Source organism: Eretmochelys imbricata, chromosome 3, assembly GCF_965152235.1.
Source record: "Eretmochelys imbricata isolate rEreImb1 chromosome 3, rEreImb1.hap1, whole genome shotgun sequence".
Classification (NCBI taxonomy): domain Eukaryota; kingdom Metazoa; phylum Chordata; order Testudines; family Cheloniidae; genus Eretmochelys; species Eretmochelys imbricata.
In genome coordinates, this window is record NC_135574.1 from 134,857,869 (window position 1) to 134,876,200 (window position 18,332).

Genomic DNA, 18,332 nt, shown 5'->3' on the forward strand with positions numbered 1-18,332 from the left:
GCAGCACCCTGGCACCACACCTCTAATCCTGGCCTGGGGTGAAGGGTGTTGCAGAGTGACCCCTGCCCTGCACTCACTCTGCAATGGCAGCTCCTGTCCCATGGGGCTGGGTTTGGCTCTTGCTCCCTGCTCTGAGTGTTATGGCCTGGTGCACAGGGTCACAGCACTGCTCAGGTTTGGCCTAGCTGCCCCTGCCTCATGATGGGGTGGAGGTGGGGGGTGGGTAAGGCAGATGTGTTAAATCTGAGTAAATGGCACAGCAACCTCATGTGCCAGGACACAATGCTGAGAGTGGGGGAGCTGGGCCAGTCCTTTGGGACAGGTGTTGCCACTGTGCGGTTACTAAGGGGCAAGCTAGCTTTCCAGCCCTGCCCAATTCCCAGTCCTCCCCTCTGCACCATGCTGGTGACCCTTAAAACCTACCTGTGATGCACTCCTGGGTCACAACCCACCATTTGGGAAATACCGCTTCATTAAAATCACAGACACAAAGAAAAGTCGCACAGACAAACAGAAATATCCTGGTATCTGTGACATTTCTAACACCATGACAAACCTGCAGCCCTACTCATGATTCATAAATTACACACTATTAACCTTTTGGGGCAATATTTTCCACTGCTGTGTAGGTGGGCAAAACTATTCTTTACAGACTGAATTTAGATTACTCAAAAGAGAACCTGGGCATATATCCCAACCCCAGGCCAAACTTCCAAGCAGACCGCAAGATGGACTGCAAACTCACCTGAATGGCTTCTCTATTGGCCTAGGTTAGTAACTCTTAACAAAACCTGACAATACTGAAATAAGTAATCAATAAGAATGGTAACACTTTTGCTTATTTTTTTAAATTCTGAGACCGATTGTGATCTTGGCTCTGCTACTGCATATGGGAGTAAAGGAGCATAAGGAGCATCCTTATCCTTCTGCATGGACTTTGCGTTGCAACATTGGAGATGTGTGGAGAAGAGGGAGAGCAAAGCACCTGCTGCCAAGTTGCTACCCCCCTCTCCTCACTGGATGACTGAGGAGTGGACAGCTCTCAGACTCGCCGTTCAGGCCTTGCTCTGCTCTTGAGGTGGGGCAGTGCAGCTATGTGCTGCCCTTCACTTGGAGCGGGTTGCAAGGTGCCAAGCCAGCCCCAGGTTTTCATATTTAGAATTTTGAATGTTCCCTCAAAGAAGCTGCATGTGACAAAGATATTTGGGGGAGGAGAAAGCAGCGTTTAGTAGCCAGCTGCCTCATGGCTTTTAGACTTTAAAAAGGGCTTCCTGTATTTGATACAAAATATGACTTTAAAAAATGGGTAGTCAGTGGTTCTACTCATGGTATTGAGTGTGTACAACACCCAGGCCTAAAGCCATAGCATTCCACACAGCTCGACCGTTCAGCTAACAATGGCTTCCTCACGCACACTGAGTCTGGTTGAATGGTCAGAGGGATTCCCCAGAGATATGATGTGAAGAGCCTAGCAAAGTAAACACATCCGTTTAAAACAGATGTAAAGATCTGTCTATATTACATTTGTCTTATACATGCTTTTCTCCCGTATGTGTTAAGACTGCCCCATCTTTCATGCTTTATCCCTTACAAGTAAGTATATGGCTTGAATATCAGTTTATTCTGGATTTTAAAAATAGTTGTGAAATCAACTGTAATCATCCTCAAGGCCACGTAGAGCATTCTGAATCAGTTTGGTGTAACTGCTCTGTGTGTCAGCTGTGACAGCCTTGACACAGGGACAGTATCTTCCCTTGCTCTATGTGCAGCTTCAAGCACACTGCTGACACTTGCTAAACAGTAGTTCTAAAAGCCTGTTTTTCCCTCTCCAGGTTGCCTCTCTATCTGGCTTCTCTCTTCATCAGTCTCCTCTTCCTCTTGGTGAATTTAACGTGTGCTGTGTTGGTGAGAACAGAGAATTCAGAGAGGAAAGTCATTGTCTCTGTCCGGGTGGCAATTAATGACACATTGTTTGTTCTGTGTGCCATCTCACTCTCCATCTGTCTGTATAAGATTTCCAAGATGTCTTTAGCCAACATTTACTTGGAATCCAAGGTAAAGTACATTTTAGAGATCATTTAAATCTTACTTAAGAATAGTTTTGGTCAAAGGAGACAATTTAGTGGAACGAGACTCAGGTTTAAAAAATTCTTTAGACTCTGCAACCAAGGATATTAATTCCAGGAATTTCAACTTAGCCTTTCTTCCTTCTAAAACAGATCAATTGAATACCATGTAGTTTACCAAGATGCTTTCTGCTCTGCATTGTTACTAAAGATGCCATAGCACTTTAAATAAGAGTTTGCAGAAGTTGTCATTGGCCAGAATTTATCACATACCTCAGCTATATTTCAGTTGGCTGCTGTCCTCCACCTCAAACACAGCTGCATTTCAGTGCTGCTATATGTAGATAGTTGAAGAGCACCTTTGGGCTCCCTCAGTCTGTCAATTTACTTTAAGTCTTTAAGGGAGCAGCATGTCCATGAAAATAAACAGTAACACAAAGTATGAACTGTCTTTCGTGAATGGTGCATGTCCTTCTGTCAATGACTAAGGGCATGTCTACACTTACCTCCGGAGCTATCAATCCAGCAGGGGTCGATTTATCGCGTCTAGTGAAGATGCTATAAATCGACTGCCGAGCACTCTCCTGTTGAGCACTCCTACCTCTCCTTGCTCCTGGTAATCCACTGGAGCAAGCGGTGCAGGCGGAGTCAACAGGGGAGCGTCAGCAGTCGACTTACTGCAGTGAAAACACCACGGTAAGTAGATCTAAGTACATCGACTTCAGCTACGTTATTCACATAGCTGAAGTTCCATGTCTTATATCGATTTCCGCCCCGCCCCCAGTGTAGACCAGGCCTAAGGCTGTATTTAAAAGTACTTCCACTTTATAAAAATGGTCCAGTTGAAAAGGAGATTCACTTAAGATCCTGCAGCAGGTATTCTTTAAGGATATAGTCTGTTATGTTGACAAGTTTGGGATATGTTAAGTAGACAAACGGGCAGACTCATAGTTAGTGTAATGCTATTGAAGCCAATACATATTTGGCACAAAGTCAATAGAGGATATTCTGTAACATTCATAAATAGTAAAGGAGGGCTTATTTTCTCAAAGATCCCTTGACTTTCTGACTTGCATTAGGAGTTTAAGTCTGGAAGTAAATGACTAGAGTTTAATGAAAATATATTATCCTTCTCATCATGATGAAGCTGCCAATACTGTAAATTTCAGTTACTATGAAGAAAATCGTATAATAAAATTCTTCCCTGCTGGTTGGCCATCTAATTACTTTTCCTACTTAATCAGTGTGGACATACAACAGAAAGCCCATGACTGATTGGTAGATTTCAATCTGCAGCTTTGTGCTTTTCAGATTTTTCATTTGCTGACCAAACTGGCATGATCAGTGGATTTGTTTTACTAGAAAGGAAGTTTATCCAACTCATGCAAATCATCAAAACATGAGGTTTTGTCAGAGAGGTGTTTACCAAGTAGAGGTTGGGATCGATTCCTTCATTCATTTTCTCTTCCCACTGGAAATCCAATCTGTCGTACATGAGCAAAGAACAACAACTCTGAAATTAGTGTTGAGGTGATGGAAACATACAACATGCACACCAACAGCTGAACCTAGAAGTATGAATAACCGCTAATGTATTGACTCCTATTGAACTAAAATGGGAGTTTTGCTTGTGTAATTATTGTAGGATTTCATTACATGTGTTTAGTTTATAGCTCTGAAAGCTGGAGATTGTAGCCAAGTGATTTTTAGCTTGAACTGTTAAAGTTGTTCTGAAATTCTTAGTAAAAATCCATGCCATGTGGTGATATAAAATTGGAATGGCAGTAGGGTTGCTAACTTTCTAATCGCACTAAAGTGAACACCCTTGCCTTGCCCCCTTACTCCCCCTTCCCCGAGGCTATGCCCCCACCCCCACTCACTCCATCGCCCCTCCCTCTGTTGCTCACTCTCCCCCACCCTCACTCACTCATTTTCACCCAGCTGGGGTAGAGGGTTGGGAGGGGGTGAGGGCTCCAGCTGGGGGTGCGGGCTCTGGGGTGGGGCCATGAATGAGGGATTTGGGGTCCAGGAGGGAGCTCTGGGCTGAGGATTGGAGCCAAGGGGTTTGGAGTGTGGGGGGGCTCTGGCCTGGGGCAGGGGGTTGAGGTGTGGAAGGGGATACGGGCTCTGGGCTGGGGGTGTGGACTCCGGGGAGGGGCCAGAAATGAGAGGTTCAGGGTGCGGGAGGGGCTGGGGCAGGGGTTTGGGGGAGGTTTGGGGCACGGGGTTCCAGGAGGGAGTTTGCATGCAGGAAGGGGTTCGGGGTGCAGGCTCCAGGTGGCACTTACCTCAGGCGGCTCCCGGGACGCAGCCGGCATGTCCGACTCCTAGGCACAGAGGCGGCCAGGGGGCTCTGCCTGCACCCACCACCCCTGCAGCTCCTATTTGTCACGGTTCCCAGCATTTGGGGTGGGAGCAGCATGCGAAGCCCCCATGACCACCCCATGCCACTCAAGGGACATGTCGCTGCTTCTGGGGAGCCTAGGGGAGCCATGTAGGGAGCCTGCCAGCGCTGCACCAACCACACTTTTAACAGCCTGGCAGCGGTGCTGACCGGAGATGCCAGGGTCCCTTTTTGACTGGGTGTACCAGTCGAAAACCAGACACCTGGTAACCCTAAATGGCAGAAATGCCCACATTGTGGTATTTGGAGATTTGGCACCCTTCCATTTGACTCTCACATCTGCTATCTCCCTCTGTTCAAATATCACAGGGGTGATAAAGTGCACAGGGGTAAATCCTCCTGCATTCTCCTGCATAGTCACAGAGCCTCAGGAAGTGGAACTCTTTTAGTTCTACTGTGCAAAGTTGGGGCAGGAGTGGGAGGGCCAAATGTGGGGTACACAGCACTCACATAGGCAGAGCCCCATTCTTTGGAGATTCCTTGCATGGCACAAGCAGCGAGTGCATGACTAGAGTCTTGCCACTTCAGGTATCCTCAGCCCTCTGAAGAGGGCATGTAAACCTATTGCAGCTAATAGGGTTAAGCAACCTTTGTGGCCTGTGAGGAAGGAGTCCCCTTCCCCTACTCTCCCTGTGTATCTTCCCAGCACCCACCTACTTAGGCTGGACACTGCTCTGAGGATTTGGCCCATAGTGGACAAAACATTTTTATCATGCTATTTTATTTGTTGAGCTCAAAGTGATTAAAGCTACAACATATTTAAATATTATACTGCACTAGCCTTCCCTGTATTCTGGCAAAAACAGCACTGAAAAATGCCAGCTGCTTTCTTCTGTCTTCTGGTACCTGCAGCATGGAGAACTGAGCTGTGATGTCTGAGTCAGCAGCTTCCTCCTCTGTTTCCATAACAGCATAGTTGATTCTCCAACACAGAGTGCGAATAGAGAAGTACATAACAACTGTTTCCTCTTTACAGCATTTCCTGTCGTTTGCTATGGTCTCACCACAGCTTTCACAGCTACGTACCGTATTTCTGGTTTCAATCCTCTTATAAATATCTGAGTCTCTGAAGTCAGCACAAATGTCACTGCAAGCCAGGCCTGCCACCATATTATGCTCCCGTTGACAGGCAAGTCTAGCAGTATTTGCAGCATCCATCTAATTAGATAGTCAGTCATGCTGATCTACAAAGTTATGAACTCACATCCAGGATGTCAAGCAGGCTGAGTAGTACCCGGGACACAGTGTATCAGATGAATCAATGTCTTAAGTCGTTTTGCTGCGAAGGGTGTGCTAGCTAGTTTTTCATAAATGGTGATATAATTCCCAAATGTAGGGGCTGACCCAGGCTTCTTGTGTTGGTAGGAAAAAATACTGCTTGTGAAGGGAGATGATCAATGTTGGCATAACTATATTCTCTCTCAAGGACAATTTTTAACTCTGCTGTTGGCCAGCTTCATATACAATATATTGAATGAGCTCAGTTTTTACAATACTATGAGGGAAAAAAACAGCTAAAGCCTTCCTTTCTCCACTCATTCCTCCCACCTTTCCCTCCATCCCAGCTGCTCATGGTCTGCTTGAAGCAAAGAGAAAGGTGCAGACAGGACAGTGAATCTAGTGAGCGCTATGAGATAACCCCCAAAAAACCAGCCCGGCAGGCCACTGCTTGAGAAGACTCTACTGCTCAGAGTGCCAAGGGAAACTCTGAAGCAGAAAGCACCCTCAGACTGTCAGAGTTAGGAACACAAATTCTCACAGAAGGCAGAAAAAGGTCAATACTGCATTGACGTGACATTTATAAAAGTGTAACATCAGCGCAACAAGGCAACGGAATGTGGCATCTCAAGGGAAAGCACTCCCACTATACCATGCTGCATTCCTGTGTACAAAGAAAACAGTGCATCCTTGTACAGCTGGTCAGAGTTATTTGGGGTCTCATGAAACCATGCCCCTTCCATTCTGCCACAACTATACAGCTGAAAAGGCCTCAATAGAAACGTAGAGGAAGAAATATTTTATGTGAAGGTTTGGACCACTATAACCTGGTGAAATGACATGATGCTTAAGTAATTGTATCCTCCTTGTCCTAAGCCTTTGATCCCACTACTGCTTGCCTTTAGACTTTGTAACCCAGGCTAGACATCTTGGAGTTATGCTTCTGCCCGGGTAGGCCCTCCTATCTCCCACAATATTGTAAAAGGGCCCATGATGAGGTGGGCAACTTCCAACTCTGTCAGGCTCTGGAGCCCATTTATTGTACTATATGCCTCCATTGTGGGAAGGAGAGGGAGTCATGTGAGATGGAAACAAGGGTTTTCCCTTCCCTACAGGGGTTGAAAGCCTTACCTCTGCTCATCCAGAGAGCTCAGGACAACTTTGTTCTCTCTCATTTGGTTGTGTAAAAGGCTGCCACCAGGCCAGCCCCACAGAGTCCTTCTTGAGCCTCTTCCCCTCCATCTGTTATCTTGTCTGTATATGTGCCTGTCTCTAGGACAGAACTAACATTGATCCTTAGCCTAGTCCTGTCTGTGCCCAGAGATTTAATCAGATCTTGTCTCAGTACCTGTGATGCCTACTGTTATGGACTCTCTCTCTCAATCCCTACCCTCTGAATTTCTGCTACAACCTGGCTACTCTCAATCCTGCATGTGGATCACACCATTCCCCTACAAACTCTATCCATTTCCAAGTCCAACAGAAGAGAGCTCTCCTAACTTCCAAAACACTGACCAGGGCCCCATTCCAATCTACATTCCTGACCTCAAATTCACTTACTGTTCCACACACTCATCCTACTCCTCTAGTCTTTGCTCAATGAGACTCTCCTGTTGATACTAAATTATAAATTGGGCAAATCTGCAGAGTAGGATGTGAATTCCTATGTGCAATATGTTTACCAATAACTGTTACCAGCTGTTCTGTACTTACTCAGAGGGCTAATATATGGGTAGCATGTAGCTGTAAAATGCACAACATCGCATGATGGTATCAGTGCAAGATCTGATATAGGAAGTTCTCAGTCTGGTGTCATGTTGGAGGTTTTATTTTTGCGTGAGGATGCAATGGATGATCTATCCAATAGGTTTTATTCCCCATGTACAACTCTTTTTTGATCTTATTTTAGGTACTTTAAGACTAGTACTTCCTGAAGTATTAGACAGAGTCATTGAATAGTAGCTGACCATGCTAAGAACTGGAAGCTTGGAAAAAGATTCCCAGATTAAAAAAAAAAAAAAAAAGTAAATTTATCCAAGATTATACACAGTGAAGCAGAGATCACCAAGCCCATGCAAAACGGTGTTCTTGCCATTATCAGACATAAGTACTAAAATATATTTAACTCTCTCTTCTAGGGTTCATCTGTGTGTCAGGTGACAACTATAGGTGTGACCGTTATACTACTTTATACCTCAAGAGCCTGTTACAACTTATTCATCTTATCATTTTCTCAAACCAAGAAAGTCAATTCTTTTGATTATGATTGGTACAATGTATCGGATCAGGCAAGTATGAAGTTTACTGCTAACAAGGAAAACTGATCCTGTATAGTCAGAATTGACAACAAACAAGAACTAATACAATAAAATCCTTTGGATTTTTTAAATTAAAAAAAAATGCACCAAGTTTGTTCTGCTCCAAGACTATGATCTTTCCAGTAATAAAATGGTCAGGGAAAAATAATCCGGTCAGAAGAAAAAGCAGTCACAAAACCAACAATATAAAAAAAACTCACCTTCTGGTTACTGCACTTTATTTATATTTATTTTTAAGATTTAGAAAGGCAACTCCCCTCTGTTAAAAACAGGTGTATGGGATTTGTTTTGTTTTTTACCTTTAGTGAAAGGACTACTGAATAGTTTGAATCATATTTGGGTAGCAGTAGAGACAAGAAGGTGACTCCATTTACAATTTAAACATGTGGGCAAAATCGTGGGTCCTCCGAAGTCAATGTCAAAGCTCTATTGACTTCAGTGGGGTCAGCATCCCCCCTTAAAAAAGAAGCATTTTTCCTGCTCTATCGATAAAGAATAGCTGCATGTTCCCTTCACATAGCACCAGTTTTAACATATGATGATCGGTCAAGTTTTAATTAAACCAAAATGACAGCGAAGACTGAATGCTGGTTCACACAATTCCTGTTGAATTTCAATGGGAGTTGAATGCCTCACTCCCTTAGGTTTCAGAGTAGCAGCCGTCTTAGTCTGTATTCGCAAAAAGAAAAGGAGTACTTGAAGCACCTTAGAGACTAACAAATTGATTTGAGCATAAGCTTTTGTGAGCTACAGCTCACTATCCGATGAAGTGAGCTGTAGCTCATGAAAGCTTATGCTCAAATCAATTTGTTAGTCTCTAAGGTGCCACAAGTACTCCTTTTCTTTTCACTCCCTTAGGTTCTTTTGAAAATCCCAGCCTTTGACCTCAGATGTTTACATCGTTTAAAAGTAAAGTAAACAGGATAATGCTCAGGTCCCAGTACATGGGTGTTGGCTTAAAATCAGGGGAGTGCAATTAAATGGGAGGTGCCGTATCCTACCTACATTCCTGGTCCATGTGCTTCCCCTAACCTGGCAGGAAGTTTCATGGGACATGGGACAGCCTGTGATGCCTCTTTTACATAAAGGCCTAATACCTTCTGCCCACCAGGGGGCTGGACCATTGCAGTGCATGCTGGCTGCTCTCACAACTAGAGATGGCCAATGACTGATCTTTCATTCTGAATTTAGCAAAATATGACTAGCAATTCTGGTGCCTTCATTTTTGGGTGCCCATGTCTACACAACATTTTGGAGTCATTTGGAGTGAGCCTCTTAACCCCGTCGACAGACTCGGGCTAGTGGGGCTTGCACTGAACTCAAAAGGTTTTAATTTGTTTCTCAAAGCTTGAAAGAGTTTAGAACACTAGTATCTTATTGTCTCACTTTCTTGACAGTCTAAGAGCTTGGCAGGTAGCCACGAGACTTAACTATTCTCTGTAGCTTTTGGGTAGGGGAGAAAAGCACTCTAAGGATGATGATGATGATCATTTAAAAAGGAGGAAGGGAAAGGTATTGTACAAAATAAAATAGAATTTTTTATCCTTCCAAAGGGGTTTTTATTGTTAACGATTTGTAGCCAGGTTAATCTGCTGCTTTACTTTTATACACAGCTACTAGATGTTCCATCATATTCCCTTATGCTTACATACATTTCACCCTAAGAAAGCTGATTTTGTTTCTTATACTTTTTAAAACAAACTCACTTTCTCATTTTTTAACATGCTGCTCTGACTTTTCAACAGGCAGATCTAAAATGTCAGCTGGGAGATGCTGGGTACATCGTATTTGGAGTGATCCTCTTTATCTGGGAGCTGCTGCCCACTTCCTTAGTTGTTTACTTCTTCCGTGTTCGAAACCCTACAAAAGACCTAGTAAGTAAAACCTTTTCCAGGCACAACCTTCAGATAATCCTCAGAGCTCAATTTACTGTTAGTTTTTATTTCTCCACATTTTAACTTTTTATTTTCAAACTGTTCTCAGTAAAAATAAAATACTTTAGATCATCCAAACATACCACTTTCCCCTACTAGGTCGTTATTGTAGAAGATTTACCTGGCACTTGAGTTTGATAATGGAGTACAGTGTCTTTCATTTTTAGGGCATTGATTCAAAGCCAGCTGCAAGTTATCATCTGATAGCTGCTCAGTGGCACGTATGAAATGGGTTTGATGGTCCTAGCCCAATTCTCCTTGAAGAAGTTTCCATATCACAAAAACCAGCACCACAGTTGGCACTGACTGAAATCTTGTTAGCAGTTTCAGCGGAGTGGTGAAGCCAAGGTTTGAAAGCTAAACATATGTTGGACTTAAGTAGGCAGAGAAACCAAAATATCTTCTCATAGCAGCAGGCAATCCCTCCAGATTAATGTGGGACACACTGGCAAATGTGTGGGAAAGTTTGCACTGCCATTTAGGGTCTGATCCTGCAAACCTTTACGCATGAATAGTCCCACTGAAGTTAAACAAGACAACAACTATGGACTACATTCTTCTGCTAAATGTTAGTGGAAGAACACATTAGCTAACAAGTTCTAACATTACACCTTTATATCTTGTCTAGACAAAACCCTAGGACTCTAGAAGTTTGGTAGGGTAGGGTTAGGAGGAGCAAGCTAGTCCTAATTTAAATAGAGAACTCTGTAACTTCACTCATTTTACAGGTATCTTTTACAGGGGCTATGTTCTTTACCTAACATTGCTGTTAAATGTGCCTGATCAAATACTACGCTTTTCATAAATTCAAAGATTTCAAGGTCAGAAAGGACAATTGTGATCATCTAGGGCAGTGGTTCTCAAACATTTGTATTGGTGACCCCTTTCAGACAGCTAGCCTCTGAGTGCGACCCCCCTTATAAATTAAAAACACTTTAAAAATATTTAGCACTATTATAAATGCTGGAGGTGAAGTGCAGTTTGGGGTGGAGGCTGACAGCTCACGACCCCCCCATGTAATAACCTCACAAACCTGTGAGGGGTCCCGATCCCCAGTTTGAGAACCACTGATCTAGTCTGACCTCCTGTTAACACGGGGCACAGAAGTTCCCCAAAATAACTACTTTTGAACTAGAATACTTTTTTTAAAATAACCAATCTTGGTTTAAAAATTGCCAGGGACAGAGAATCCCCCACAACCCTTGGTGAATTGTTCCAATGGTTAATTACCCTCACTTTTTAAAAATGTATGCCTTATTTTTGTGTGTGTAGAAAAATAACAAATAGGTTTATGCTTATCTATGTCACAGCAAGAGAAAAACTGAAAAAGTTAAATAAACAACCCCACTACAGTTAAGCTCACAACTTTCAGTACAAAAAAATCAACAAAAGCCCAAGCTCCAGATTCTTTAGTAAAGCCACACCATGAGTTTTCATGCAAATTTGCCACAAGATGGAGTCCAAGAGTCACAGGAGAGTATTGTAATATAAACATTTGTTAATAGTTGCAGAATTACCAAGTACTTATTAATATGCCGGAAAAGGATTGCCAAGAAAAGAGGAAGATTATATATAAAGCATTACTGTTAAAACAAACTGCATCCACTAGTCCACAAAATATCTAGAAACAACCAAACTTTAGTGAAAACCCAACATTTGGCTCTGCTTTCCTTATTTATAAATGGTGATCGCTTAAACAGAAAACTTTGGGGTAGTGTTGAGTTGGTTGCATTTTCCTCTCCAAAATTAAAAACTAGGAACTGCTTAGCTCTATTCAAAAATAAACTTTTGGTTCCTAGAATTGTTAAGGCAATAATACGCTTGTTTTGCTGTCTCTGGTAATTTGTTTTTGCCTGTAGCGCATAACTGAGTGCTCTTATGCTAACATTGCTAGAGTGTCAAGCAAGTGAACTGGGGGGAAAACCCACACGTTTACTGCTTGGGTTTTGGGTTGCTGTTTTTTTTAATACAAAAGGAAAAAAGACTGTAACTAGTTTTATGCCAATGAACAATGCAGGATCAACCCTTTATCTTGCTCTGGGCCAAGAATAAAAATGTTGCCCCAGCATATCCAGAGAGTCGGGGGGAAGGGGATACTGGCACTGAATGGAAGAGAAAAAAAATCAAGTGTGCGTGGGAATGCGTAGGACAGTGTCTTGAATCTGAGCCACACTGTGGGTCAGAGTGAAAAAAAACACACTAGTTAAACTAAAATGAAAATGGTTTGGGTTTTTATTTTTGTAAATGGAAAAATTGTGTGAAGGCCCCTTCACTCCTTCACTCAATGGATGTTTCCCCCTGGCTTGGCCCATGGCTCTGAGGTAAGTATATCACTGCTGAGAGACATAATAGCATTCTATTCCCACCCTTTAATTGGGTATAGTTTCATTGGGACAGATTGGTCAGTTTCCCTGGGTTAACGGGAAGCTGGTAGGGGATGCTGTGCCAGTAAAGATAGGAGAGTGAATTTCAGGACATTGGGAGGTTGTACTAGAGGTCATTTGCCTGGTGGCTACAGCTCTCCATCCCTTTGCCTGGGAATTCTTCATCTCCTCAACCTTATCATCCTACTGTATGCCTCTTCCTCTGTCTGCCGGGTCCAAATTGCTCTCTGTAAGGGAAGCAAGTGGGCGGTGTTATTGGAAGGGCAGACTGGGGTGGAGAGGAATTGATATGGAGCTAGGGTGACCAGACAGCAAATGTGAAAAATCGGGACGGGGTGGTGGGTAATACGAACCTATATAAGAAAAAGATCCAAAATTCAGGACTGTCCCTATAAAATCGGGACATCTGGTCACTCTATATGGAGCCTAGAACAGACGTGTAAAGCAGCAGGTCTGGTAGCATGAGCACTTCTACTCATGGGAAGTGGGGAGTTGGTAGGTTTAAAGGGAGGAAATGGAGAAAGCAGAACAGGAGGCGAGAGATGGGGGAAAAATAGTTGAACAGACTCCTGCCATATCTCTTGGCTGGGAGCCTTTGGCGAGACGTCGCCTCAGGGGTATTCTTTAGAAAATGAACAGGTGGCATCTCTGACACTCAGATACAAATTGATGTAACTTTCACTGATGGATGGTTTCCCCCCTAGACAAATCCAGGAATGATACCAAGCCATGGATTCAGTCCACGATCCTATTTCTTTGACAACCCTCGGCGATATGACAGTGACGATGATCTGGCCTGGAACATTTCACCACAAGGCATACAGGGCAGGTGAGGTATTGGGATGGTTATAGGAGGAAGAGATCAGTGAGGAACGATTAAATGTTCTACTTATTTTATCATGATTTTTGACCAATTTCAGACACAATACTTAGGGGTAGGGAAAAAAATCTGTTAGAAAGGAGAGTTCAGCAGGAGGATGCGTTAGGGAACAAACATGCATGTGTGTGAGTGTAAGGGTGGGAGGCAAGGCATTAAAGATGGCAGCACATAAAGATTACAAGGATAACAGAATGAAGATAGAGTATCTTGATTTAACAGCTATAACAGAGGGTGCTGGCCCTTTAACGGGTAGGACCAGAGCAGTAGTTTCAGTTTTGAGTTCAGCTCTTTAAGGACAGAAGTTCTCAGACTTGTAGTTCAGGGTGCTATTAGGACAATAAGCTTGAGAGCAAGACAGACCGGGAGAGGAAATGGTATAAAGGCAAACTCCTTTTCCACGGGCAGCGCATGACTCCGGCATTTGGGGAGGCTGGCCTGAGCACCGGAAGCTCCTCTGGTGCCTGGACTGTGGCTCTGCTCTGGGGCCCTGCCCCCACTCAATCTCCTCTCTGGCCCCGTCCCCAGGGATGAAAGTAACTTAAAGGACTTATCGGTGCCCCAGAGTTCTGAGCAGGAGGCGTGGCCTCAAGCGGAAGAGGGCAGGGCCTTTAAATTGCCAACAGAGCCCCAGGGGTCCTGGCTGCCGCCGCAACCCCAGGGCTCCAGCAGTGGGGCTCTGGCGGCAATTTAAAGGGCCCAGGGCTCCAGCCGCTGCTGGGAGCCCTAAGCCCTTTAAATTGCTGTCTGGGAAAACCTTGCCAGTACACCGTACTGGGGCGTACCGACTTATTTTCACCTTTCCCCCTCTTCCGAGGCCCCCCTCCCCCCTGAAGACTCCTAGCACCTGCCAAGCCCTCCTCTCCTCTACACACACCCTCAGTTCCCTGCCCCTTGTGCTCTCTGCTCCTCCCCCCCAAGCTGAGTACTCTCCCTGCCCTTTGAAGAACTTGAGCAAGTACAAAAACTGGGGGGGGGGAATTTGCTGCCCACAGGTACCCCTAATTGCCACCTGCTGCTTACCAGGAACACTCTGAAAGATTCTGGGCCAGGTGTAAGTGGCAGGGGGATCCTGGCCATTGCAGTCAGTGCTGCTCAGCAGCCATCCAGCTTAGCTGGCACCGGTCCTGAGGACAGCATGGTGGTGCCTGCCACACACAGTGATCCAGGCCTGCAGTGGCTTGGAAGGGAGGGAATGTCACACCCACTGGCTGCACAGAGCATAAGGCTGGCCTGGCGTCTTGTCTTGTGTAGCCCTTCCACAGAGGGACATAGCGGGCAGCAAGTATCTCAAAGGAGGGGCAGAGCAGGGACCAGAAGAGGTGGAGCATGGGTGACGTCATGAGGGGAAAGCAGGAGGGGGCCTCAGGGTAGAGCACAGGACCTATACCCTTTTCCTAGTATGGGGAGAAACCTAAAGGGGGCAAGAGCTGCGTGTGGACCTCTGCACTGAGGAGACCTGGAAAAGAGAGGGTCTGTGGTGAAGACTCTAGTAAGAAGAGATGTGGGCATGAGACTTTACGAACAGACTGAGCTGGTAGGATGAAGCAGTGAGGGGAGGAGCTCCTAGATAACTCTTTATTTTGTACCTGAGAATCTATTAAATCACATGCAAGAGAGGAAACTTTACTCAGCACTAGGTTTAGGTGCAGGAAGTGTCCTTTTCCACTGCTTGCAAAACACAGGAATTCTGTATATTTGAGATCCACCATGAGTCAGCCCCTTATTTTTAAAAATATTATTAGAGGAATAAGCACACTATGAAATAATCTTTAAGAAGGCTCCCTTAGTAACTAATTCCCACCCATAGAGAATCCAATTCTTGTTTTTCCATCTATTTGCATATAAAAATTAACTTAGTTGGGTTGGGTGCAGCTTTTTCTGCGACCCACAATGCAACCATAGTTCAACAAAGCTTGCCTGTTCACAGCTATGCTGCCTGGGGTGGTATCTTTGCATTTGGGGAAAATCTACAGAGCCTTTGGCATACCACAGAGTGCTTGCACGTCACACACATACTAGCACTGGTGACAGTGTAGTCTGAGATCTCCTACTGCCCAGAGAACCAGGAAGGAAAAGAGGAGGATCAGCCAAACTGCTTACAAAGGGCTGGTTAGGGAGTGCCACCCAAAGAACATCTTAAGTGTTTGGAACGGTTTATAGACAGACAACCATATGGCATCCGAGCCAAGTTCCCAGTTACTGACCAAGTATTAACCATGTTGGATGTGAACACAAAATATGTTTAGATCCAGCAATGCTACTAGCTGGATCCAAGTTGTTGGAACAGGAATTTAGGCAGGCTCGACCTACTGCTGTCCAACATCCTTGAACACCCTGAACCCTAATGTGGGAAAGCAAAGCCATTAGGTGGTAAAAACCTTCAGTCATTAATGAACTGGACAGGATTTCAACCAGTAGATGAAAGTCTCTCTAGTTCATGACCAATTCCTTGAGCCCACAATACTGCTGAACAGGGATGCAGAGCTAAATAGCTGATCTGAGACTTAAGTACAAAGTCTACTAGTAGCATCTCTAGAATTTATGTAAACTATATTTATGAAGTTATAGTCTGTCCCATTTAAGTAAATGAGCCATACAGAGAATGAAGGCATCAGCCATAAATTCTTGTGTTTTGTTTTTTAGTTTCTCTCCAGATTATTATGATTGGGGACATCAACACAACAGTTTCACGGCTTACATAGGATCACTGCAGCCAGAGTCAACAATGGACACAGAACGACCAAGCCCTATATAGCTCCAGTCAATGACAGTATTAAGACATTCCATATTAAAAAAATATTCTGAAAAACAGTTTAGCAATTTTCCTTTATCTGTTGGTTTTTAAGGGCACTGTTTTGTACAAGGAGCAATAGAGGTCTTTGCCACAGGATTCTCAGCATTCAAGGAAAGTTGTAGATTATGTAATGGTTTAATGTCATGAAGCCACATTTTAGTTGTTCCATTGTTCTAAGCCTTGTTATTTTAGACTGATACACATTTGCTTAACATTATGCACAAAAATACCCATGTTGCAGGATAAGTGCCTTAGTGGGCATAATGTAATCATTCTCTGTTATTTAAGAGATTTTTACATAAACTTAAACACTGTAACATACTGGAAATTCTTTGAGAATTTTTACAGTGTATATGAACAGGACTTTTAAAAATGCATACTTCGCTTTATAAAATACACCGTACCATTTATAACACACATTACAGTTGCCTAAATTGCATGTCAGTCTTTGGTTTTAAGACATAAAAACCCAGTAAAGAAAAACATCACCCCCATTAAATGGCAGCATTTTTGAAAATTGTTGCTGTGTTTTTGCAGCAAATTCTGCTCTTCAATGTGAATTAGTGTAACGTGGCAAGTGAAGCGTTTCGCAGGCTGACAGAAGCTCTTGTGTTAAGGTTATTGTCTAACAGCATACTGCCTTTCTCCAAAAAGACTGTTTTCTGGTTCCTTCATCCTCCACAGTTGTGGGGATGAACCCAAAATAGAGGAATTGCTTTGCCAAAAGTAGGGGGAGATCCAGCAAAATGATCAAACTCATCTACACTGCTGTGTGACACGTGCAGAACTTCAGCCAGACTGACATGTACAAATTACAAGTAACCTTGGAAGATTACATATTTGTTAAATCCCACGAGTAGCCAAGCTGGCTATCTATATTTTAACATATATAAAAGAGCAATCCAAATGCCAAATCTACCACCGATAGACAAGAGATGGATTAGTAACCCTCCTTCAGCTTCTGGTGTAGGATTAGGTAATTCATTGACTCCTGCTTTACATGAGACATAAATATAAAGCTATCTTAACCTGGTTTATAGAAGAGGAGGAGCTCTGCTATAATTAGAAGTTTAGCTGTCTCAGAACACCATACATGGATGGATGCAAAATGGAACTTGCTCATAGAAAGCGTAAGGGGCGAGATAAAAGTATTTTGAGGAAGGGGGGCCATAGTTCCCAAAGAAGTGAAGGGCTTGTCACATGTAGGTCATTAACTACTACAGAATACACCCCACCTTTTAAAGAATGATTACTTAACCGACAGTATCTTTGGTCCAGCGAGATCTGTGGTCTATATTCCACTCTTAGTGCACATGTGCTTGACATCAGAATCTTTTGGTCAGCAGCATCCACTGGGCTGCGCCTGCACCCTGAATACTCTCACACCCCTGATCCAAGGGGATAAACAGCAGGGGGACTAACAGCCCCCTGAGTTCCTTTATACAGAATCCAGATGTTATTAGATTCTGTAGTAGATGGAACAGAAGGTGTGTCATGGAATCTATGTATATGGACAAATATTTTAAAGAACCATGGTACCTGTTCTTTATAAGGTGGGCACGCATGGCCCAAAAGACACTGCTGGTCAAAATATTGCAATCAAGCACATTGGACACATATGCTGCTGGAATTATTATTTAAGCAGGGTATTATCACAACACCAATTTAACCATAAATTCCTTTATTAAACCCAAAACCAATTGACATTTATACAATTGCTCTGAACATGACTAAAAAGCCTAAATAATAAGCAATGTTCTCCATCCACACAGTAACAAAACATTTATAAGCATTTGATCAAGATATTTACAAACAGGCTAAACCCAAAGGTGCTTATAACCCATATTGGTCAGACAGGTATCAGCCTGACGAATTTACTTTTTTTTTTTAATACCCTTTAACAAACAAGTGATGTCATTGCCAATTATCTCACCTTAGCTAAGGCCAGGTGAAGCAATCTTTTATATAGCCAATTATTTATTGCAACTGGTACTAAATTAACAGTGTTTTATTTCTGTTACTTTAGCCCAAACCTTAAATACGATAACACTGGAATTTCAAAGGGCCCCTGCAGGTTTAACATTTCTCCTTTCCCATGAACTCGTTCTTTGTGGTCACATGCTTTGGGCCTATTGCTCATGCTAATATCTCAACTCAATTTAAAACCATAGTTCACCCAAATCTAATGTGGACCTCTGTAGTCTACGTGCACACCACCCAGAGTGGAGTGTGTGTGTGTGTGTGTGTGTGTGTATATATATATATATATATATAGGGACAAACACTTGAAGTAGTACATACCTTTCCCTTTACTGAAAGCATACCAAATACCAC

At 43.5% G+C, this 18,332-nt stretch overlaps 1 protein-coding gene across 2 annotated transcripts in view; it reads left to right on the top strand.

The window, feature by feature from the left end:
- Positions 1-15,982, top strand: part of GPR137B (G protein-coupled receptor 137B) — a 51,214-nt gene extending 35,232 nt beyond the window's left edge. The window contains exons 3-7 of one of the 2 annotated variants that reach the window (XM_077811843.1): positions 1,833-2,055; positions 7,827-7,980; positions 9,756-9,880; positions 13,029-13,153; positions 15,848-15,982. In XM_077811843.1, the coding sequence (XP_077667969.1) occupies positions 1,833-2,055; positions 7,827-7,980; positions 9,756-9,880; positions 13,029-13,153; positions 15,848-15,959 (739 nt within the window). In that variant the 3' untranslated portion in view covers positions 15,960-15,982. Of the gene's footprint in view, positions 1-1,832; positions 2,056-7,826; positions 7,981-9,751; positions 9,881-13,028; positions 13,154-15,847 lie in introns of both variants that reach the window. The other variant, XM_077811844.1, reaches the window with a different exon arrangement.
- The last annotated feature ends 2,350 nt before the right edge of the window (positions 15,983-18,332 follow it).